The 23,426-nt window shown below is 59.1% G+C and overlaps 2 protein-coding genes across 4 annotated transcripts; one reads left to right on the forward strand and one right to left on the reverse strand.

Annotated features, from left to right (window-relative positions):
* Positions 1-197: 197 nt before the first annotated feature.
* MTERF4 (mitochondrial transcription termination factor 4) lies at positions 198-1,431 on the forward strand. Its single transcript, XM_061451735.1, has 3 exons — positions 198-547; positions 631-815; positions 902-1,431. The coding sequence occupies exons 1-3, from the start codon at positions 244-246 to the stop codon at positions 1,259-1,261; spliced, it is 849 nt and encodes a 282-aa protein (XP_061307719.1). The 5' UTR covers positions 198-243; the 3' UTR covers positions 1,262-1,431.
* Positions 1,432-2,796: 1,365 nt separating this feature from the next.
* Positions 2,797-22,962, reverse strand: SNED1 (sushi, nidogen and EGF like domains 1). Of its 3 annotated transcripts, none has more exons than XM_061451733.1 (33): positions 22,607-22,962; positions 19,741-20,028; positions 19,123-19,263; positions 18,254-18,416; positions 17,252-17,377; positions 16,982-17,095; positions 15,921-16,034; positions 15,641-15,754; positions 15,386-15,502; positions 14,758-14,883; positions 14,372-14,476; positions 13,814-13,927; positions 13,544-13,660; positions 12,946-13,062; positions 12,748-12,864; positions 12,425-12,538; positions 12,169-12,342; positions 11,863-11,976; positions 11,013-11,126; positions 10,498-10,611; positions 10,300-10,413; positions 9,406-9,468; positions 8,039-8,222; positions 7,837-7,949; positions 7,037-7,315; positions 6,523-6,667; positions 6,245-6,315; positions 5,382-5,468; positions 5,025-5,141; positions 4,473-4,560; positions 3,817-3,900; positions 3,550-3,587; positions 2,797-3,139 (listed from the first exon to the last, which is right to left on the reverse strand). In XM_061451733.1, exons 1-32 carry the CDS (start codon positions 22,814-22,816, stop codon positions 3,551-3,553), a joined length of 4,095 nt encoding a protein of 1,364 aa, XP_061307717.1. In that variant the 5' UTR covers positions 22,817-22,962; the 3' UTR covers positions 2,797-3,139; position 3,550. The 3 variants fall into 3 exon arrangements, with proteins under 3 accessions (XP_061307717.1, XP_061307715.1, XP_061307716.1); XM_061451731.1 differs by having other exon boundaries at positions 9,406-9,702; XM_061451732.1 differs by lacking the exon at positions 4,473-4,560 and having other exon boundaries at positions 9,406-9,702.
* Positions 22,963-23,426: the final 464 nt, after the last annotated feature.

A 23,426-nucleotide genomic window follows, 5' to 3' on the forward strand; every position in this document is an offset into this window, starting at 1 on the left:
CGCTCTCCCCGTGGGTTACCGCGACTGCTTTGCTGAGGGCGAGTTCGCCCCAGTGGCCCGGGAAGAGGCCGGTTAGGGCAGCTGCGCTTTCTCCTGGGAAAAAAAGGTCACTCCAGCACCGCCTCTTTCCAAGCTGCCCAGGCCTCCAATGCTGCTCGCAGCGGGAGCGGAACTACCCCGTGCCCCGGCTGCTGGGGCGGAGCCTCCGCGGCCCCTCCCCGGGGCGGCCGCGCTGTGCCGGGCATGGCGGGGCGCCTGCTGCGGGGCTGCGTGCAAGCTGCGGGGTTGTGCCCCCGCCGCTCCTGCGGGGAGGCGGCGGGGCTGCGGGCCATGGGCTTCAGCCAGGAGCAGGCCCAGCGGCTCCTAGGCGTAGAGTCCCGGCTCAGTCCGCAGCGCCGGGAGGCGGCGGTGGCTCAGCTGCTGCTGCTAGGGCTCAACGCCGAGGCCACCCTCGGCCTGCTGGAGCGGAGGCCGGAGCTTCTGCGGATGCCGACGGAGCAGCTGCAGGAGCGCGCGGGAAAGCTTCGGCGCCTGGGGCTCGACGGAGGTAGGGCAGAGCAGCGGGGGTACGCGGGGATGGCGGTAACCGGGAAGCGGCACCTCCCGTCCCGCTCACGCCGGCGCCCGTAGGTCAGCTGCAGCGGGCCTTGATCCGCTGCCCCGAGCTCTTCTCCTTGCCCCGGAAGAGGATGGCGGCGGCGGTGCGGCTGCTGCGGGAGCGGTGCCTCTTCACAGCGGAGCAACTCCGGGAGGTGCTATGGACCTGTCCCAACGTGCTGCTGGAGGAGCCGCACCAGCTCCACCACCACTTCCAGGTGAGGGGGGCGGCCACGGGGGACGCGTCTCCTGCGTGGTGGGTACCAGGGCCCGGAGACTATGAGCCACCCCGTCCCGCCCGCAGTACGTGTACTTCAGGATGGGAGTCCAGCAGAAGGAGATGGTGAAGGCCCGCCTTTTCCGAATGCCCTTTGCTGAGCTCAGGAACCGGCACATCTTCCTGGAGCGCCGGGGCCTCTACCAGACCCCGTACAAAGGCCAGACCCAAACTAATAACCCCAAACTGAAAGACATCATTCAGCTATCGGAGAAAGACTTCCTGGCCAACCTGGCCCACTCTACTCCAGAGGAGTTTGAGGTCTTCAAGAAACTGCTGGCTCGAGAGGAGGAAGAGGAGGAAGAAGAAGAGGAGAACAGGGATGCTCTGTACACAGAGGAAGATGAAGACTTTGATAGTGAAGGAAGTAAACCAGCCCGGGAGTGAGAAGGTGAGGCTCCAAGATGCCCATGCTCCTATGCTAGTGCACGCCCAGGTCCCACTGCACTTGTGGGTGCTCAGGGCCCCCACCCTACACAGGCACATGCCTTGGTGGCTGCAGGGCTCCATTTGTTGGAGCCCCACTGAGGGATTAAAATAAATCCCATGTATAAGAATGCAGTAATAACTCTCGTTCCTCCTCATTGACCAACTACTTTAAAAAATCCAGTTTCCATAAAGTGTTTTTATTTGGAAAAGAAAATCAAAATAACTAATTTATTTCCAAGGCTAGGTTAAAATTTTCTGGCTGCAGTACATAGTGTGTTGGTGGTGGGGCAGGAAGTGGCAGGCTGCTGTGCCGGCTCACAGCGGCACCACGCTGCCTGTCACTGCAGGAGCAGATCATGGGACTGTCCCATGGCAGGGCCACTGCTGTTGCTGCAGTCCATGTTGGTTTCATGGCTGACAAGATTGGGGTGCATACACTTTCTGACCATGGCCCCAAAACTTCCCCTCCCTTGTGGATAGCAGAGGCTTTTGTGGCTTTCCCCTTACTCTGCTCTTCCTGGCAGGGGCTGGCTTCTTTTCATGTCCAGGGGAAGCAGGATTGCAGTGCTCATGTTGCGGGGCACATCACCTGGCCCTTCTGGTTGTGGCTTTACAGTGTCCTTGTTGCTCCCCAAAGCCTGGGCAGCTGCTACTGAGAGGGAGAGGATGGTGCCAGGAGCACTGAAAGTCCTGGGCCTGTTCTGCTCTGAGAGCAGCTTCTGGGCTGCAGCTTGATATGTGTGGCTGAAGAGCAAAGCACCCTGCAATGCTTGCAGAACGCTGCTGGGGAAATAACACTCTATACCATAACTACGATATATCTCTGGTATGTATTAATTTATAATATACACTGTGTATGGTAATACACAAATCTATGTTTAACTAGTGTTGTCGTACAAACAAAAACTAGGAATGTTTCTAAGCTACAATTTTCCTTGCCTGCCCTGCTGCAGCTGGTGGGGCAGTGCTGCATGCTGGTTTGCTCCTCTGTGGGGAGCAGCTCAGGGGGTGGCAGGGGGCACCGCTTTGTCCCTGAGCCTGTACTGTGCCCTGCACTGGCTTAGAGGCACATAGCATGGTGTTATGACTGAAACTCTGCTGTACAGAACACTTAAAATTCATTCTAGGTGCTCTACTGCTTTCTAAACTGGAAAGCTGGTTAAACCAGGGATTGTTTACAAAGCAAAGGAAACAGGCAGGCAGGAGAAGCTGCCTCAATTTCCCCGCTAGAGCAGAGGAGATGGGGATGCGACTCCAGTGCCTGTGCTCCCCTCACTGCTAAGGGGAGTTGCTCCCCATTTCTAGCTTGTCTACACTGGGAAAGTCTCCTCCAACTAGACTGCTATGGGCTCATATTTCAGGTGATAGCTACAGCTTTCTGGTCGGCATTAAACTGTTTTATTTAGGGGTTATGGGTAATTTATAGCTTTGGATTACAAAAACAGGTTGGTGCAGATGCCGTTGGCAGGGAGCCTGAGCAGAGCTGGAAGCCTTCGTGCAGAGCAGCTGGTGGGGGGGGGGACAGTAAGGCTGGTCACTTGGGGGGCAGTCAGCCAGCTGCTGCAGGACACCAGCGCTCAGCTCCTTGTGGGGCAGAGACAGCTAGAGTAGGGCAAGCCAGAGCAAAGGCAGTGCTGGTCCAGTGGAGGGAAGGGAGTGCTGCTCAGTATGCCTATCTGGCTGTGAATCCCTGACTGCCTGGAGAAGAAGGAGAGGCTGATGCCAAGCAGGAAGGTTCCCCTGCTGTGTTCAACCCAGTGAGCAGATCTGATCTTCCTGGTGTTACAAAGAAAACCCTTTAGAAGTGGAAAGATGAAGCTTCTACTTGTTTGAATCCTGTGAAGGAGCAGGAGGAGAATAAGCTGGTATGTACAGTCCCCCAAAAGCCCTGCAGCTGCCTCTTCCCACTCTATGCACGCATCTCTGACTGGGAGATGGGGGATCTGCACCCTCCAGTGCCCAGCCTCTTTCTTTGCAGGAATCTATTTTTCATGGGGCTGTAAAGCCACAGGGAAGCAGGGCATTCCCTTCTGCCTTTCCACCCCACCACAACCGGGAGCCCTCAGCCGCATGCCCAATCCAAACCAATGTAGGAGCTGGAGAGCCCTCATGCCCCATCAGCGTGGCAGTGTGAGCCTGGACTGTGCTCTGGCTTCCACCCCTATCCTCCCCAGCTCCCTGTGTGGGATATGGAGGAGCTGCCCCTCTTTGCCCATGGCTAAGGAGTGTCTAGAGCAGGTACTTACTTTAGGACTTCCTCAGTGTGTGACTGGTGCTTGGTTTTCTGAAAGAGAAGAGAGGAGAGTGCCGTCAGCCATCGCTTTCAGGGAGGGCAATGCAGAGCTGGCGTCTGAGCCATTCTTGTGTGCTCCCTGCACCCTCTTCTGCATGGAGTGCCTCTCCCAGTCCAGGCTAAGCCCAGGCACCCCCACACATGCTCAGTGACACTGACTGCATCGCCCTGTCCTGGGCCACAGGAAGGACAATGCTTGGTCTGCTGCTGCTAGCTTTACCTGCTGGTTGTTGTCTCGGAACCGGTGCTCTTGCAGCTGTCCTTGTAGCAGACATCCTGGTGTACCTTGTAGACTCTCCTGTACCTACACACAGAGCGGAGGGGCAAGTTAGAAGGAATAACAGGGACAGGTCTGCTTCTATGAGTACAAGGGGGGTAATCTGTGGATCTCCCCCATTTCCTTCCAGGCTACGGTAGCCAGAACTGACTGGCTCCACACACCAGGCCCTTGTGCTTCCATCACAGGTAGACTGGTGGTGTGGGGGACGCAAATCAGATGCACCCCCCCCTCATGCCATGGTATTGCAGCAGGGCTGGCCCAGCCCTCTGCTTACAGATGGAACTGGGCTGGCAGGCAGCAGGCAGGGGGAGCCCACGCACACCAAATACAACCTCAATGACACATAGGTGGGTAACACTGCTACGGGGGCTGTCATTTCAGCAGTATCCTGCCCTGAAACACCACTGGTGGGGCAGCACCAGGGACTTGAGGGCACACAGACCTGTTCAGCCTGCACTGGGGAGGGGGCAGCTGCCAGCTGGGGTCTGAGACGGCCTCGTGCTTGCGCTCCCTTCCCCAGAGCCAAGCTGCAGGGACACATCCCTGGCTCTGAGCACAAGGGAAGGGGGGGAGCACAACACGCAGGCAGTACTCACAGGTAGTGGCAGGTACCTCCTTCCCACACAGGGAATGACTTGGTTTCCGAGTACAGCCGTGTGCACGAGTGCGGCACCTTCTTGCAGGCTGCTTGGGGAATAGGAGAGGGGAGCTACCAACAAGCCCATCTCTGGCCCTTCCTGCCTGTGGCCTATGGGCAGGGAAACCCCTCTGGCTGCCCCTTTGCTGTCCTGGGGGGCTGGGCCCAACAGAGCTGGCCCACCAGGAGAAGCAGAGCCCCCAGCTTTGCAGTGCCCAGATAACTGCATGGGAAGGGCAGGGGCCTGGGTTGCAAGGCTGGCTGGTGGAGGTGGAGGCCTTGGCAGGGAGCAGACCTGGACTCCTTGATCTGCCCAAACTGACAAGAGCAGAGCATAGCCCTCCCTCTCTAGCAGAGTCTGGGCATGGTGGGAGCACCCTTGGCTGAGAGGGGCTGGGTGCTGCTCGGTGACCTGCACCCCAGGAGACCTGTGGCCAGGACAGCTCCAGGCTGGGCACAAGCCATCCTGTGCAAGAGGGAGCTCGCCCCCCAGCAGTAGCTTAGCACTCACCCAGCTCGCAGAGCCGGCCCTTGAACCCCGGGCGGCAGCTGCAGTGGTAGGACTTAACATCTCTGGTGCAGGTGCCTCCGTTCCTGCAGGGGTTCAGGGAGCAGTTCTGACCCTCACCTGCAAAAACATAACAGTTGTCAGACCCCATGGCACAGCCCTGCCCACCCCACTGGCATGCCAGGGTACTCCTTGGGAGAGCCGTAAGTGGGTAAACAGGGATGGGGCAGTTGGCAGGGACTGGTAGGGCAGGACTCCCGGTAGGGCAGCAACATGGAGGCAGGCTGGCGCCAAGTGCTCTGCCTGTCTGCAAGGCCTGAACCAGGCCCGGCTGCTCATGTGTCTCCCCCCAAGACTTACTCTTGCTCTTGTTCTCCTGTAGCTGCAGTGCCAGGCTGCTGTGGCTGGATGCTTCCATGTTCTCCAGCTTCACTGGAGCATCTGGCTCTGAGCAACAAGAGAGTCCAGTGTCACCTCCAGTCAGAGCCAGACTCAAAGGCAGCCCCTCCAATGGGATCCAGCTTGCCCACAGCATCAGGGGGCTGGTCAGGCCTGAAGCAGCGGTTTAGCCCTTCCCAGCTGGCATCCCTAGAATTAGGGTGACCATCTCCCCTTTCCTGGAGGGCTGTGGGGCATAGAGGGCTGTGCCTCCCCTGGGGAGGCAGGAGCAGATCAGAGACACATGGCAAGCCCAGGGCTGTTGTCAGGTGTGCCAGACCCCTTTCCTACCCCATTGCATGGGGTTCCCAGGCCTGGCAGGAGATCTTGGGGATGGCGTTTGGATCCCTGGTGTTCCAGGGATGGCAAATGGGGGGCTGGTCCTGGGCTAGTGAGGGGCTTCTCACCCAGGCATCCTCCTCGAGTGTGAGGCTGTGTTTGGCAGTGGGGTCTCGGGCTGTTAGGCAGGCAGGGCCTGTACTGGAGGGCAGCAGGGTCACTGCCTGGGCTACTGCTGCTGCTGGCAGGGGAGGGGCAGCCTGTACCACAGCCAGCATTGCCTCCCATCAGTGAGGGTCCCTCTCTGGGCTTCCTTACTGGCTCTGAGTCACCCCTCTCCCTGGGCAGGGATCTAGCAAGCAGAGCAGGTGTTTGCCTGCCTTCCTTTATGGCTCCACCATCCCTACAGCAGCCTGCCCAGCTGCCACCCTGTCCTGGGGATAGGCACAGGAAATTACACTGGATGAAGGGGGTGAGGGTGAGCAGAAAGGCTTCAGAGCGCTTACGTGTCTTCATCCTGATGGATTTGCCAAACCTGGCACTGATCCTCCCTCTGCCATCTAGCAGCTCGGTGAACCTGGGACAGAAGAGCCATGAAGCTATGGGGCCCTGCGGGTCCCCCAAGCCATAACCATCCCACAGTCTACGGCTGGATGCAGGGTTCAGTGTGAGTCCTGGGCAGCGCAGGGGACCTGCTCACAGCAGAAGCATGACTGACTTGATCATGTGTGCACCCAGACACAGGAGCTGGGAAAAAGGGCCAACCAAAAGGAGCAGTGCCTACCTGGGAGCTGGTGAGGGCTCCTCAGCTGCATTGTGATCTGCTAGCAAGCGGAGCTCAGGCAGAAAAGCTGGAGGCAGCCTGTTGCGCAGGACCCGGGGGTGTCCAGCTTGGCTCCACCGTCTCTCTAGAGCCCCATCCCTCTGCACTGCAGACCAAACGGTTAGACTCAGTGGGAGGCAAGCCATGAGTTTGCATGGCAGCCCAGCTCCCAGCCAGGCCCCTTGTACCCAGGATGCTGTTTAGAGCTGCCTGGGGATACGTGTACACCCTCCACAAGGCTGGCCTGTGAGTGCCATTTCCAGTGAAGTATCTGCACTCCCCTAACAAGAGGCAGCATCCTGAAACCCCCACCTCCTGTTCCCAGAACCTCCTGCAAGCACCCAGTTCTGGGGTGGCAAGTCGCCATGAGCACAGAACTCTTGATCTACTAGCCTCCAACCCCCTGCCTCACTGCCTTGTTAACCCACTGCCTCGTGCTGCAGCAAACCCCAGCCCCAGCGAGCTGGGCACTCACATGTGGTGACGTAGAGGTAGATGGGCTCACTGTGCACTTGGCCTTGCTCTGTGTTCTGCACAGCTGTGACAGACAAGCGGTACCGCTGCCCAGGGAGCAAGTCTCGCACCGTATAGGACACAAGCTTCCCGTTGGGCACGTAGCGGCTCTTCACACTCTGAGTGGTGGTGACGTTGATGATGTACCCCTCGACGGCGCCGGCAGGTGGCTGTTCCCATGCCATGGACACGGACGTAGTGGTGACACGGGAGGCAGTGAGGTTTTGGGGGGGAAGAGGCTCTGGGGAAGGCAGCAGCCAGAGAAAAAAAGGTTAGCACTCACGTACTTGACTGTGACTGCCCTACTTGCTCACATGCCACCCTGTAAGCGTGCCCTGGCCAGCCCTCAGCCCGGCACCAGCCATGCAACACACCAGCAGGAGATCCTCAGCGCTGGGTCCCTGCCAAGGTGCGCAGAGCCTCACTGCACCCTGGCACCCAGTCTGGCCCTCACCACCCTCCAGCTGCTGTACACAGGGGAGCAACTTGGGCCTGTGCAGACTTCGCACGGGGCTGAGCTCATGCCGGTCCTGGGCAAGGAAAACCATCTGGCAGGGGAGGACAAGCCGCAGCCCTTCCTGCCACTCCCCAAGGCTGCTTGCACAGCTCCTGCCCGCTATGCTTGCCAGACAGGCGGATGGCTTTCGCACCTTACCCTCCCTTGCTTGCAGCTTTCCTGCTGGCCACAAGCTGCAGCTGCCCTGCCCCTGCCAAGCCTCAGGGCCCCTGCAACAGCAGGAGGTGGCAGACAACCCCACTCACTTGTCCATACGTGGAAGGGAGCCGTGGCCAGACTCTCCGAGAGGTGGTCTTCTGTCCCCAGGCCGCTCAGTGTCGTGACATGGACAATGTACTTCTCTCCTGGCTGCAGGTCCCTGTGGAGGAGGAAGGCAGGTTGGGCAGGGGTAAGCTGGGCAGGCTGGGAGGGCCAGCTGGCCCAGCACCTGCCTGCTGCCCCACTCACAGGAAGGTGTACTTGGCCACGCTGCTGTTCAGCTCCACGGTGCGGTCTGCCAGGTCCCCCGGTTGGCGGATGGAGACACGCACCCTACTGACAGTGGAGTGCTTGAGCCGGTGGAGAGCCCATTGCACCGTGATGGTGCTGGCTGTCACGTTCATGATCTCAAAGCCTTCCACCGGACGCGGTCCTGGCCGGAGCAAGCGGAGAGGGCTGTGGTCAGCCGCTGCTCATTGTGGGTCGCCCCATCTCTTCCCCACACCCCTGCAAGGGGAGTCCTGCCTTCCCATCTGGGTTGACTTCCCAGCAGGAGCAGCTCAGCTGGACTGATGCTTTCCCATCCTCGCTACCTGCGGGCAGGCATCTGCCTGCCTGCAAGGCCTCATGCCATCCACTGCACCCTTGGGGCTGTCCTCTGGCCCCAGCGCTACCCCTCAGCTCCAATGGGGCTGCAGTGCCTCAGCTTGGTCCTAAGCCTGCCATATGGCCCAGCCACATACGAAGCCCAGTTCTCACTGCCCTGGCATCTGACCCTAGCTTGAAGCCTCCCAGGGTGTTGTGGCCAGGGGTGCAGGCTCCTGCTGTGCCCAGTGCCATGCCTGCCTTCTGCCCTGGCCTTCACTCGGTCTCAACACACTCCAGGGGATGTGGCCCATGGGCTTTCTTGCCACCATCCCCCTCTCATTAGAGGGCAGCTTTTCTAGGTCTAATCCCCTCCATCTTCAGTTTGCACTCGATTTCTACATTTGCCTGCCCTAGAAAGCAGAACTGCAGCTGCTCTGCCTGCCTGTGCCCTCATAGAGGCATCACTGTGCCCCTTTTCCTCTGCCCTTGAGCAGAGGTCTCTGCCAGCCCCTGCCTTCTCTGGCACAGCCCCACACTGAGCCAGGCAGGATGGTGGGGTGGGAGACTCCCCTGCAGGGCTCACTATCAGCAGAGATCACCCAGCCCCCACTGCCTGGCTGGTATGGGGGCTTCTCCAGCTCAACCAAGCAGCACTGGGGACTCACACTACTTTGGGGCTAGTGACGAGTAACCAGTGCAGCAGGCACAGCCTGGCCTTGGTGAACAGGATCCAGAAACAGTCCCCACTGCCGGCTCCCTTACCAGCCTCTGGGCAGAAGCCCAGTGAGCCACAGGGGGTTCAGTCCCCTTTACCTCATAGCAAAGGGAACATCAATTCTCTGTGTCCAAGTGCTTTCCAAAGGCCCCCCCATGTCTGCATTTTAGGATCTGCACCACCAAACCCAGCGGGGTTCTGTACAGGCCCGGACTGCGGCTGGAGCCGGTGGCACGGAGGAGGCAGCACAAGCCCCAGTGCCTGCGGGAGCCACGCGTGGTCACGACCTGATCCCCCTGGGGACACTACTCACTAGTGCGTGTGGTGAGCATGACGGGCCTGCTGATATCATTCTTGTTGTTCACGTTGCGTTTGACTGAAAAGACAGAAATATTGTAGGCTCTGCCGGAGGCTAGTGCCCGCAATTGGTGGGCAGAACGACTTCGGTCCACAAAATCTGTCCTGCGGTAAGAGCCGTCGAAGGATACGTACGTCACGGCGTAGCCGTCAATGAGTTGCCTGGCAGCTGCGTCCTCAGGTGGGTGCCAAGAAATCAACACACCAGTGTCCTCCACCCTTTCCACCTTTAATGAGGTTGGTGGCAGCAATTCTTCAGGGTGTGAGCAAAAGCAAAGGGGAGAGGTAACGCCATGAATCTTTACAGAACAGACCCCAGCAGCAAGAGGCAAGAGCAGCAGTGATGGAGCATGGGGCCCTTGCTCTCTCCCTTCGCACACCCAGCAGGGGCCCTGCAGGCACCAGCTGCCACCTGCCCAGTGGGCACAGGAGGAGCACCAGGAGCACTCCAGCCACTGCAACACAGTGGCACAGTGCTTGCCACCGTCTGCCAGGCCAATGGCACCGGCGAGACAGGGCGAGGGGCCCCGGGAGGCTGGTACCGGCAGCGAGAGGCCTCCCTCGAACACCTCAGCCTCCCGTCCTGCGGGATCGCCATTGCTGCAGGAGGCCAGGCAAACCTGTCCCCAGCGTCCTCACGCCAAGCCTGGTGTCCGCAGCAGTGGCTCGGCGCCCTCCCGAGGCACTGGCACAGCCTGGGCTGCCCCCCACAGAGGCATGGCCTCAGCCCTGCCCGCCTCAAGGAGAGCTGCTGGTCCCCGATGGCGTCGAGCCCCACACGGGCAGTGGCCACTGCTGGGCCAGTGTCGAGCCCCACGCACGTCCTGGTGCTGCTGCTGAGGGCCTTTACCTTTCTCGCAGCTCTTGCCTGTGTAGCTGACTTTGCAGGTGCAGCTGTGGGTGCCGTTGCCGGGCAGACAGTAGCCTCTGCTCCCACAGGGACTGGAGAAGCATGGGTCGCTGGCTGCGGAGGTACCACAGTGGTGGCATTAGAGGTGGCTAGCCAGCCATCGGCCGCCCTGCACCAAGCTGCTCATTCCCACCTCACCTGTCTCGCAGTGGTAGCCAAAGAAACCCTCTGGGCACACGCAGAGGTAGGAGCCCCTGTAGCTCTCACACTCCCCTCCATTCTGGCAAGGGCTTGACTCACAAGCGTCCACTTCTGGAGGTGGGAGAAGGATGGTGGTGAGCAGGAGGCCCCCAGCATGGCATCAGCCAGGCAATGGCCTCCCAAGGGACAGCAGGATGGACATGTAGCCCAGGGCTCAGCACAGCCATTTTGGGTCCAGAATCCCACCCAAGTGCCATGGTGGCCATGTTCCCTGGCAGGGGTGGATGCCTTCAAAAGGGGATCCATTACCAGTGGACATCTTGTCCTTTGCTCCTTCCCCACCAGAGCAGTTTCAGCTCTGTCCCTGGAACCACAGGCAAGGAGGCACAATAGGCAGCGAGTGCCTAGTGTAATGGCTTGGGGACAGAGTGCCCAACATGGCAACCAGTACAGGTCCCGACTGTGTCCCAGTGCCCACAGCCCAGCCTCCCACTGGAAGTGCGAGTCCCTACCTGTCTCACACTGGGTCCCCACAAAGCCCTCGGGACAGTAGCAAGTGAAGGATGCAGGGAGGTCCTGGCAGGTCCCACCATTCTTGCAGGGCTCCGACTGGCATTCGTCAGTATCTGGGGAGTGACAAGAAGAAAGGCACCAGCTCAGCACAAAGACAGGGCCAGCAGCAGGGAATGAGGAGACCTGGAGAGGCAGCGCTTCCCCTGCAGGGTGTGGACTCTCCCCACATCACTTGCTCCCGGAGCCATCAGGAGCCCACTACCCCATGTCTGCCCCTGTACAGGGGCTGCAGTGGGAGCTGGGCATAGGGACATGTCCTCAGGAACACCCGGTATGGCTGGCAATCTAGGGCTGTGCCAAGAGGACCCATAAGGTGACTGCGGCATGTGCCCTCCTCTGATCCCCAGCAGGCATCCCACCTCTTCCCACCACCATCCTCTCCTAAGCAGGGCTAGAGCTGCCTGCCACAGAGTCTCACCAGACCTTTCACTACCTGTTATCTCCTTCTGCCAGTGTCCACATGCAACCATGACTATGTGTATACACAGGAGCACAGCATGACCACAAGCTGCTTCTTCCCCCCGCCCCATCCCACCCTGGCCAATAGCTTTGAAGCCCCAGGGACACTTCCCACCCAGATCCCAAGATCTGGGGCTTCTCCACATGGGCTTAACGTGCATAAGGGTAAGTCAGTGCCCTATCAGTGATGGGGATGCCCATGCAGACAGAATCCATTAGTAGGGGAGACACAAGTAGTGCATGTGCCCTCATAGCCCTGCCAGCTCCTTCAGCTGGCTGGGAGCAGCATCCAGGAGCCCTGGAGTGTACCTGTCATGGTCTCTCTCTTACCTGACTCACAATGCTGGCCGGTGTAACCTGGCTCACACAAGCACAGGAACTCAGCAATGCGGTCCTTGCACTGACCACCATTCAGACAGGGCTGGGACTGGCACTCATTGATCTCTGCAGGTATTTGTGCAGGGGAGAGACAAGGTAAGAGACATGAGCACTGAGGAGGGGTCTCCGGGAGGATCTGTCTGCAGACACAGACAGGGGAGGACCAGAGTACATGCCCTGGGGTCACCAAGCCAGGGTCATGGCCACAGCCCACTGGAACAGTACCCCAGGGCTCAGCTGCTCCCCAGCTCTCCTCACCGTTGCATTCAGGGGGGTCACTCCAGACACCCGGTGAGTGGCAGACACGAGGGTGGTTGTGCTGGCTGAGGGTGTAGCCCAGCTCACACTGGTATTCAGCCACAGAGCCCACCTTGGTGGAGTTGAAAGACACCTGGGCATGCTTCACCTCACTGGGAGTACCACAGTCAACCACTGGGGAGAGATGGGGGTGTTGAGCAGGACCTGGAGAGGCACCCCGAGCCCCTGACTGGCAGGGGCAGCACAGAGCCCTTACCAGTCTGGCAGTGCTTCCCTATATAGCCCATGGGGCACGTGCAAGCATAGCCCTCACCAAGGTCCTCACAGGTAGCACCGTTTTCACAGGGGCTAAGGAAGCACGGGGAGGGCACTAGAAGAAGAACAGAGTGACTGCTGCGGGGCTGGTAGAGCCCAGAAACAAGAGCCACTTCCCTTCCCCCACCTCTGCAGGGTACAAATGAGATCCAAAGTGCTTCAAATTATAGGGAAGGGGATTCAAAGCAAGCAGGGAGGCTTGCTTGTTGCTACCACCACCTCCCCAAGCATCCCCTGGCACTGGCACACCCTGCTCACACCTACCAGTCTCGCAGTGCCGGCCAGCATAGCCTGGGGGACAGTCGCACTTGTACTTGCCAATGTAGTGGAAGCAGGTGCCCCCGTTCTGGCAGGGCCCCGAGGCACAGGGGTCTGGCTTACCTGGGGGCAGAGGGCAGGTGGGAGCTGAGCAGTGAGCAGGACAACTGCCTCACGTCCCAGGCGGGGGGCAGGAGGCCGTACCGATCTCGCAGTGCTTCCCAGTGAAGCGGTAGGGGCAGGAGCAGTGGTACTCGCCATCTGCCTCCCTGCAGGTGCCCCCATTGCGACAGGGTCCCGTGCTGCAGAGCCGTGGCTTGGCTGCAGAGAACACCGAGAGCAAGGGGTTACCCACTGCTGCCCACATCCCGAAGGCCACTGCCTCCCACCAAACCCCTTGCTGCAGGAACACCGAGTGCACCCAGGCCTCCCCAACACTGCTGAATAACCCCGTGCAGAACTAGATGATCTTAAGGTCCTTTCCTACCCTAACCATGCTATGATTCTCTGTGCCAGGACCTAAGGAGGCCACAGACATGTGACGCCAGGACACTGGCAGCTGCTCCTGAGGCCCAAAGCTCAAGCATGCAAAACCACCTCCAACACTGATGGTGTTGTGCAGGAAACAAAACAACTGGATCAGCTGCTGTGACTGTCAGGCCATGAAAGCAGACATGCAATCTTCCCTCCATGTGTGGGGTGGGATACCTGGTGCCCACTTCCAGCTGCAGCTCAGCAAGCAGCCACTCTTCTCCCACCCCCTGCCAGATCCTGGGGCCAGCAGAGAGTTCCATGCAGGTACCTTTCTCACAGTGCTTGCCAAGGAAGCCTTGAGGACACTCGCAGATGTACGAGTCATCACGAACCTCACAGGACCCCCCATTCAGGCAGGGCTCCGAGTCGCAGGGGGATGGCATTGCTGCAAAGCCAAACACAGGGCATCAATGACGATGTAGGACCAGCGGTGTGAGGGCTGCTCCCCAGCTGATGACAGTGTTCCCTGATCACACTCCCTGCCCTCATCTGTGTTCCTTCCCAGGGCTGGTCCCACATCCCCACAGACGAGACTCACTGTGGTTGGTGCCGTAGTCAGTGTGGCAAACGCAGAGGTAGCTCCCACCATACTCCATGCAGTACCCACCATCCGGACACTGCGTGTTCATGTTGCACGGGGTGGTGGTGACTTCTGCAAACACACGGACAGCACCAGTTTCCATCAGCTGGTGGCAGGACACCCAGCTGGCTGCCTGGCCAGAAATGGGGGGGTCTCCTAATTTTGCCAGGTCTGAAGAGATGGGAGGGACTCTCTGTACCACTCCACAGACCATGCAAACAGCAAGGGCCAGCCTGGATGCCCAGTGAGATTCAGAGCAGGAGCACACTAAGACTGTGGTTCCCATCCCACCCAGAAAAGCCGGCTGGGACAAAGGGCTGGGAGAGGCACAGCTCAAGGGGGAGTGTTGGGAGATGGAAGTGTTGCCTCCTCACCAGGGACAATGTTTCAGGGCATACCCCTGGCACCATGCTAGGCTCAGGCATGGGCAGAGTTTCTCCTTGTTTGACCACAGCCTCCCTGGCTCAAGCATCCTGGAGAGGGAGCAAATGTAGGAAGTGAGAAGCCTTTACCTACCGAATTCACAGAGGAGACCAAAAAACCCAGGCAGGCACTGGCAGATGGTGACATTCCCCTCCAGACAACTGCCTCCATTGCGACACTCGCAACCCTCTGAGAGCTCTGCATGAGAGAAGATGGGAGCTTCCCAGGACCCCTCTCCCTTGTGGGGCTGCGACAGCCAAGCAGCCTTGCTGGATGCCATCCATAGGGGAAGCTCAGGTGGGTGGCAGCTATGAGCCTCTCCAGACACCCAGGCACAGCCTCCTTCAGCAGGATGGACCCACTGTTCAGTCCAGGAGCACCAAACAGGTTCTCAGAGGCTGCTGCTTCTCCCTCTTAGGAATGTGAGGGCTCTCCTAGAGATGCCAAACCCCACTGGAGAGACTCCCCCTCATACTCACTGTCTCGACAGTCCTGTCCGGTGTAGCCCTCCTGGCACTCACAGAGGTAGCCCTGCTCTGTCTCCAGGCAGCTGCCCGCATTCTGGCAGGGTTGGGAGAGGCAGGCGCCAGGCACGCGGGGCCCGCCTGCAGGGAAAAAGGAGACTGAGCTAGACCCATCCCAGCATGGGGCTGGAACACGCTCTGCCCCAGAGGAGCCAGTGCAGAACTGGTCCACACCAAAGACCCCACTGCAGCTGAGCAGCACTGCTGCAAGGAGTTCCCTCCCCGGCATCACCACAACCCCTGCACACACGGAATCATAGAATCAACTAGGATGGAAAAGACCTTTAAGATCATCAAGTCCAACCTTTACCCCAGGACTGCCAAGTCCACCCCTAAACCGTGTCATTAAGGGCTTCTGCATGTTTTCTGAATGCTTCCAGGGACGGTGATTCCACCACTTCCCTGGGCAGCCTGTTCACCCTTTCAGTGAAGAAATCTTTCCATTCTGTAAGTTACACGCTGCCTGACAGCTTTCGGCAGTGCCTATGTCTGACGCAGCCCCTTTTCAGCAATTTGCCCTTCCCACCCAGCTCCCCAAGAAACAGCTCTCATGGCAGGCTGGGCAAGGTGCACCTCTGCTCACCGTACTGGCAGTTGTTGCCATAATAACCCGGGGAGCACGTGCAGATGTAGCGGCCTGGGCGGATGTAGTTGCACGTCTGCCGGTTTCGGCAGCTCCGGTCCTCACAGATAGATGAGTCTGGGCAGGGGGAAAGCAAGTGAGCAAGAAATGAGCAGAGCCCAGCCCGGGCAGAAGGGCCGTGATGGCCCAGCTGAGCACTGGGGACAGAGTCCCTGACATGGGTCATTCTGTGGTGCAGGATGCAGGAGCAGGCACCTGTCTCGCAGCGCTGTCCCACAAAGGGCTCCAGACACATACAGGTGTAGTTATTGATCAGGTCGACACAATGCCCACCATTCAGGCATGGGCTGGACTCACACTCGTTCAGCTCTGCAAGGAGAGGTCAAGAGGGGCGGTTAGGTGCAGGTACAGCTGGTTCACCCACTGCTTCCCATCCTGAGCACTCCCCTTCCAAAACTCCAGCTGGGGCTGAAGCATGGTGGGAAAGCAGTTTGCTAAGGCGTGAGGTGCCCCATTTCCTCCCCATGCCACAGACCTGTCTGGCAGTCTGCCCCTGTGTACCCTGGCTGGCACAAGCACACTGCTGTCCCATTCACTGCCTGGCACGTCCCGCTGTTGTGGCACACTTTGCTCTCACATGGCAGCTCTTCTGCAGGGGAACACCAAGAAAAGGAAAAGAAAAGAAAAGAGAGAAGAACAGAAAAAAGAAAGACGAGAAGAGAAGAGAAGAGAAGAGAAGAGAAGAGAAGAGAAGAGAAGAGAAGAGAAGAGAAGAGAAGAGAAAAGAAAAGAAAAGAAAAGAAAAGAAAAGAAAAGAAAAGAAAAGAAAAGAAAAGAAAAGAAAAGAGAAAAGAGGGGGGGATCAACCCAGGCACAGGGCTGGCACATGCCTCTGCACACACAGCGATGCTGGGGCTGAGCAGACGGTGTAGCTTGGAGCCACCAATGCACCCTCTGGCAGGAGACAGTGGCCATGTCCCAGCCCCAGCTCTTCCCAAAACCTTCCTTGGGCAGCTCAGCCCTTCCATCCCCCTGCACCTCTTGGATGCCAGCATGCCGGTCTGGGAATTCCTCCCTCCCTTCCTCGAAAGTCAGCTCCCTGCTCGCCTTCTCCACCAGTGCAGAGGCTTGCTGGGAGCCAAACATTTTGGCAGCATTTCCACTGGGGGGATGGAGGCCAGCAGCAGGAGAAACTGGCCACCAAAGACCTGTCAGGGAGCGGGAGAGTCCCCACTGACTTCAGAGGGCTCAGGACCACAGCATCACCTGCAAAAGCAGGGCCTCCAAGACTTCTGTTTAACACTAACTGCCAGCTTCTCTCACTGAAGGAGCGGAGGGCAGCAGGGAGAAGTGCTGGCAGCAGCACTGAGCTGAGCCCTCAGCAGTGTGCGCTGCCAAGGGCAGGAAGGGCTTGTGGCCAGAGCAAAGGTTCCTTTGCCTGCAGCATGCTGAAATCCAAGCTGGCTGTTGCAAACTGCTGCAGGAACCCCAGTCTGAAGAGTGCTCCCAAGAGCAGCAGCGCTCCCCAAACCTGGGTCTTAGCTCTTCAAGCACAGCAAACAGCCAGCCCTGCTGTGCTGGTGGCCCCATGCTCACCGGTCTCACAGTTGGCACCTCTGAAGCCCAGTGGGCACATGCAGCTGAAGTTGCCAGCACCGTTGACACACGTGGCTCCATTCTGACATGGGTTGGAGAGACACTCGTCCACATCTGAAACACAGCCCCACATGGGGCGGGAGCTCAGAACAGGGACAGAACAGGAACAGAACAGGAACACAAAGACTGCCAGCACACAGCAGTGACACCAGGAATGAAACCTGCTTCCTGCGGCAATGTGCCAGGAGCTCGCTCAGGACACACACTCACCGACATGGCACCTCTTCCCAGTAAAGCCAGCCAGGCAAGAGCAGGTGTAGGAAGGGTTCCCTGTGATGCAGTCCTCAATACACTTCCCCCCATTCAGGCAGGGCCGCAATGTGAGGCAGACAGAGGCTGTGGGGACAAGCGGTGGCCCTGCATCAGCCTGCATCCCAGCACAGCTCACCCGCCGCCTTCCAGCCACACCAGCGCCAGGGGCTGTCCCTGCACCCACCCGGCTCCCCAGAGCGCTCAGGGAGCCCACAGGGGCTGCCTGCCTCACAGCAGGGTAGGGTTCACTCCTCATGGGCTCCCCTGGGACACAGTGGGCAGTTTTAATTCCTCCCATGGGAGGGGAAAAGGCTGCAGAGGGTCAGCCCCTTAGGCTGGAGGCACATGGACATGCCCTTTCTTATCACCCAGGGCAGAAGGAAAGGGTATGGGAGAGCCCATCTACAGCAAACCCACTGGTAACACGCGAGACACAAACAGATCAAGTGTGGGAAAGGGGATGTGTCAGGCCCCATGGGGTGGGGAGCATGGCCCAGCCCTTGTGCCCCAGCCCCATCGGGGAGGCTGGAACCCAGCAGCTCTCCACATGGCTTTCCCAACCTCCTGAGATTCATGGAGGCATGCATCCTTCAAGGGTGCCAGCCCCTCATGCCCTTCTCTGCCTGAAGCAGGCTGGTGGGGTTGCACTGTGTGTTGTCACCTTCTTCCCAGCCTCCCTTATCACTCCCCGCAAGCTCTTTTCATCTCAAAAGTCTTCCTCCCCTCCCCATTTGCTCTCCCAGCCCCTTCCCAGTCCCGGGGCACCCATGGGTGATGTCTCCAGCCATGGCAGGTGCTGAGGAGGGTCCCCCCCATGGCTGCCTCCCCTCCCTCCCCAAGTACTTTGAGCCGCCTCCTCCACCCTGTAGAGGTGGGGGTTTGAGGCAGGGAAAAGACAGGGCTGGAGAACAGTATGGGGTTGGGTTGGGAGTTAAATAAACCTAACTGCTGTCCTCTTACTTGTATTGCTGCAGCCCCCCACTTGCACCTGGGCATCATCGATTCTGAACACCCAGCGCCCGGGGATACCCACATTTGTCGTCATCTCCACGTCAGCGATGTCATCGGTGCGGGATCCAGGGATGTTGAAGTAGCGCTTTCCATCACCGGCGTTAAAACCTGCCTGGGAGGACAAGGGCAGAGGGTAAAGAGACATCACTAGTGCAGAGAGGAAGGCAGCTGGAGCACAAAGGCTTGTTTGCCTGCCACTCAACACTGCCAGCAGCACTGCTCGGACTGGCTGACCCTGTCCACACAGCACCAGCCAGCACTCAGCCCTGTCCATGTGCCAGGATGACAGCCAGCACGACAGGGCAAAGCAGCCATGCTGCCCACTGAGACCCTCCCCTGGGATCCAAAACCCATCCGCTTCCTCTCCACCTGCAGCATCCTGCCTGCTGCAGGCTGGCAGGCAGGGAGCCAAGCACAGATCAACTGCCAGTAAATTCACACATCCGAATGGGTACTGGGGTTTTTGCGGGTGGGGGATTGGATTTTTTTTGCCTTAAACACAACAACGAACACAAGGATGAAATATAAATACAAGTGAAAGCTGTGCTGGCTGTGGCAGCTGCTCTTAAAGGCTGTGGTTAGGAAGGAAAAGGGACTACAAGGCAGCAGCCAAGGCAAAGACCTGTGGTTTCAGGATTTCAGAGCCCCCTGTACGGTCTCAGCTTTGGAGGCCAGAGCACACACGGATATTCAACAACTTAAAGAAAAGAAAACATGGCAAGGGAGGCTATCCACCTCCAAAAAACCCAAACCAGGAGCTGCAAGCTCTTGGGGCAGATGTGCTACCTGGGCACCCTGGGACCACGTTTGCCACTTACCTGTGCTGCAATGCCGCCGAGCCCAGCAAAGTCCCCCCCACTGCTGGCGTGCATACCCGTGGTCCAGGTGATGGACTCATAGTTGAAGATGGTGAAGGAGAGCTTGCCATCCGTGATGAGGACTATCTGGAAGGTGTTTACCTGCAGCACAGAAGGGAAGAGTGAGCAGGCAGGAGCATGGCAGGCAAACCAGTGAGAAGATAATGAGATGATGGAAAAAGCATTTAGCAAAGGGGTGTTTCTCTGAGCCCCAGTCCTCCTCTGCTAGAAGGGGTAGTTGGGTTGGTTGCCCAGCACCCCAGCCAGCAGGAAAAATGGAAATGTAGTTATCGGGCCTCTGGAAGAAAGGCACCAAACCCTGTCTGCGACCAGCTCCTGGTACCCAAAATGGGGGACGCTGGCAATTTGCAGCCTTCAGGCAACACAGAGAGGAGGGTTTGGTTTTGCCAGCCTAGCACTGATCCATTATGGCAAAGCATCACAAGGGAGCTGCTGGGGATGGCTTAGCCCTGCTGGCAGGAGCACCACTGCCATGGAAAGCATCCAAGCTCTGTTGAGATGCTTCTTTTAAAGAAACTCTACCCCTAAACTCGTGGTTCCTTTGCCCCAGCTACCCACCGGTGAAAATGAGTTGCCCCCGAAGAAGGTCACTCGGTACCAGGTGGCGATGAAGACCCACTGTGCGGAAAACCCTGGGAACTCGGGGAAATACTGTGCAATGTCCCTGCTTGCTCTCTCCAGGATGGACTGCTCTGTGCTCTCCCGGTAGTACACATCGCCTGCCCGCCGGTTGTCCACGTCTGCCCAGAAAGCAGCCACCACACGCCGGTCCTTGGAGATGGGAAAGGCCACCGGCGTGAACTGGGAGACCTCCTTGAGGAATGAGATGATCCCGTTATTGTTCACCTGGGGAGAGGGAAGGAAAGAAACGGGTGGCCACGGTTGATTTCTGCCAGCAGAATGTATTAAAGGCACTTTCCATTTCACCTTTCTTCCCACCCCCCTTTCCACAAATATTGGAGAGCTTCCCCTTCCTGCCCTTGGAAGCAGAGTTGTGCCCCAGCGCCCACGGCCCCCCGCTTGCTGGAGTGCGGCTACAGGGAGGCAGCCACCCGAACAAACCAGCCCTGTTCTCCACTGCGCCCAGGCCAGGGGAAGGGGGAAACAGCTGAGAAAACTGCAGCGGCCCCAGCGCTTTAAACAAACAGTGCCCAGTGAGCTTGGCCAGCTCACGGCAGCACTCGTGGTGGGGACCTGGGGCTGCCTCACTTGCTCTCTAAGGGCTGACACGCAGCCTGTGGGCCTGCAGTCTTTGGCTCAGCATTGTTACTGCCCTCCTGGCCAGGAAGTCACCAGCCTGGGATAGGGGAAAGCCTTGGCAGTCAGTAATCCATCTGCTGGCATGTGTGGCACTGGGTGAGCTAACAGGCTCATAGTCCCCAGATGACCAAGTGCATCCCATGCAAAGCCCCAGTGAAGGCTGCTGTTGTTAAAGCAGGAGATATCAGACACCCCAAAGCAAGCTACTTGGAGCTCCAAGCCCTTCCCAGCAGTAATTAACTGGGATAATTAGGGTCCTGGGATGCCTAGCCTAGGGATACATGGCAGAGGCAGCCCTCAGCCCAGGAGATAGTGAATGCTGCTGCCTAAAGTGCTACCCTCTAGCTTGGGGATACAGCAGGAGCAAGGAAGGGGAGGGAAAACTCCTGCCTGCATTGTTGCCTGAGCAGGCAGGGAGGGAGCAAGGATCAAAGGGAAACACTCTTGCCCTCAGGCTCCAAATTCCCCTGAGGAGACCTTGCCAACAGTGGCAACTATAGCGGGGCCAGCAGCTTCCAGGCGCTTCTCTCCCATGCCCAGAGTGCTGCCTGCAAGTGGCAGCAGCACAGACAGGAGCTCAGGCCCCCAGCTGAGCCCCCCCAGCACGTAATACCGGCTCCAGCAGCACTGACCCAGCAATCCCCTGGGCTGCAGGGTGCGAAGGCGAAGGAAGGGGAGTCACAGAGCCGGCAAGAAGCCCTTGAGCAGAGAGAGCAACCCTGGCATGCAGCAGGCAGCAGTCTCACGCTCACATGTTGACAAGGACTTGGGAGCCAGTGTCCTGCCAGGAGCCATGTGGGAGCCAGCATGCCACCTGGCAGGGGCAGCCGGGGCTGGCATCCTGAAGGCCCTGGGAAGGTCCCCAGCCCCTCTGTGTGAACACGGAGCAGTCCTTGCTGTGACTAAGGGGAAGAGGATTCCTGTTTCCCAAAGCCTCCGTAACCCCACGGTGTCCGCGGAGGAACATTCTTCCCCTGATTAAAGCAAGATGGGAGAGAGCTGGAGCCAAGAAGGGCTTTTTTTTTGTTGTTGTTGTTGCTGGTTTTTGCAAAGGAGGAGGGGATGGTTGGAGGCAGTCCTTGAGAACAGAGGTTTCCAGGTGAGCACAGTACTAGGCCAGCTCACCCAGCATAGAAGCCCCTTAGGGAGGAACAGCCCTGTCACACAGACCCCATGCCCAGTGAGCTGGCCCTGCAGAGCCAGGGGCTGTTGGTTCTGGGGAGGCGGACGCAGTGCTCCCTGAGCCCTGCAGCTCCTCCAAGTCCCAGAGCAGTGCTTAGACCCTGTATGGGACAGCCATCACTTCCCCTGGTTTCTTCCAACCTCTTCGTCCCTTCCACCATGGCTCAAGCCCCAAGCCCAGGTCCCTCCCACTCAATGGCAGGGCTAATGCCTTTATTAGTGGAAAAAAAACCCACACCACTGCCAGCAAGGACCAAGGGCCTCCTGTGCTTAGCTGAGGCAGTGGGACAGTACATGAGCCCAGATCCAAGGTGATGCTCAGCCCCTCCTCAGCCAGCTGGGTCCATACTACGGGTCAGCCCAAAGCAAACCATGGAAAAGAGAAGGGACCAGGATGCCTGCGGATTCACTGCTCCAGGTGGGAGCTGACTTGGGGAGCACAGACCCCACTCCATGACACAAGGCATGCGTTCAGAGCCAGTACTGCCCAAAAGGCTCCAGGGTCAACCTAGACCTGATGGCCACAGCTGCAGGGGACATGATGGGCCAGGTGTGACTTGACCTCTCTGGCCACTGCTCCCTCGAGGTGGGTCAGGGGCTGCAAGGGAGCACATGAGCAGAGCTCCAAGCAGTGTGTCCGACCCCATGGGCAAAGGGAGGAGAGGAAAGGGAGCAGGATGTGCCGAGTGGCCAGCCAAGCCCCACTGCAGCACAACTCAAAGGGCAGCTGAATATTCTGCATCGCACTGGGAGCCTTGCCATCACCTCCTCCCAGCAAGGGTCACGGCACACTGGCTCTTGTCCCACAGGATCTCCCCTGCTCTCAGCACACTGTTACTCTTCTGATGCTCCAAGTTAAACCGGGACCACCCAACCATGGAAACTCGGATGCACCTGGATCCACCCGAGTGGGACACTGAGGAAATAAAAGGAAATAAAAGGAGGAAATAGGAGGCCCCTGGGAGGACTCCTGGGTACTCACGTAGAGGCCGGTGTGCCCCGCCCCGAAAAAGGGGAAGGGGACAGAGAGGGGCCGCAACTCGGAGCCGCCGTCGTCCTGCTTCCTTGTGGCGGCGTCGCCCTCGGCGGGCCCGAAGGGGTAGAAATCCGCCAGCGGCACCACGCCGCCCGCCCGCAGTAGCAGCCACTCGCCCAGGGCCACCAGCACGGCCCAGCCCGCCAGGCCCCGCATGGCCGCCGGGGACCCGCCGCTCGCCTGTTCACGCCGGCACCGGCCGCCGCGGCATGGCGGGGCAGGGGAACGGCGCCCGTCCACGGGCACAGGGCTCGCAGATGGCGGCGGCGGCCGCTGCCCGAAGCGCAGCGCTGTGGGGCTGGGGCGCGGAGCCGGCGGCTCCGGAGCGATCAGCCGAGGCGGCTCGGAGCGCTGCTGCCGCGCCGGCCGCCTTCACCCCTCCAGCCCCGCCCCCCGAGGGGCTTGATTTGCATATCGCGGGGCGGTCAGCCAATGGGTGCTCGGCGCGCCGGGAGGGCGGTGGCAGGAGGCGGGTTATGAAAATGAGACGGGGGGGGCCCGCCGAGGGGCTGCGGTCCCTCAGTGAGGAGCTGGGGCGGAGCGGCGACCCCACGCAGGGACCCCCCCGCCGCGCTCCCTCCTCCCAAGCCGCCCGCGGAGGGACCCCATGGCAGCCCCGTGCCCTACAAGAGGAGTGGGGATGGACACACCGGGTGTAGAACCCCCATCCAAGGATCCACCTCCCGCGGCCGCAGTTGAGCAGCGGGTCCCCTCTGCTTCCTTAAAACAGGGGCTGGAAGGGGGAAAACGTGGAAGAGGGGGGAAA

The sequence above is a fragment of the Pezoporus flaviventris genome, unplaced genomic scaffold, assembly GCF_033815535.1.
Source record: "Pezoporus flaviventris isolate CSIRO_AGI_PZ_B2104156 unplaced genomic scaffold, CSIRO_AGI_Pfla_v1 ptg000013l, whole genome shotgun sequence".
NCBI lineage: Eukaryota > Metazoa > Chordata > Aves > Psittaciformes > Psittacidae > Pezoporus > Pezoporus flaviventris.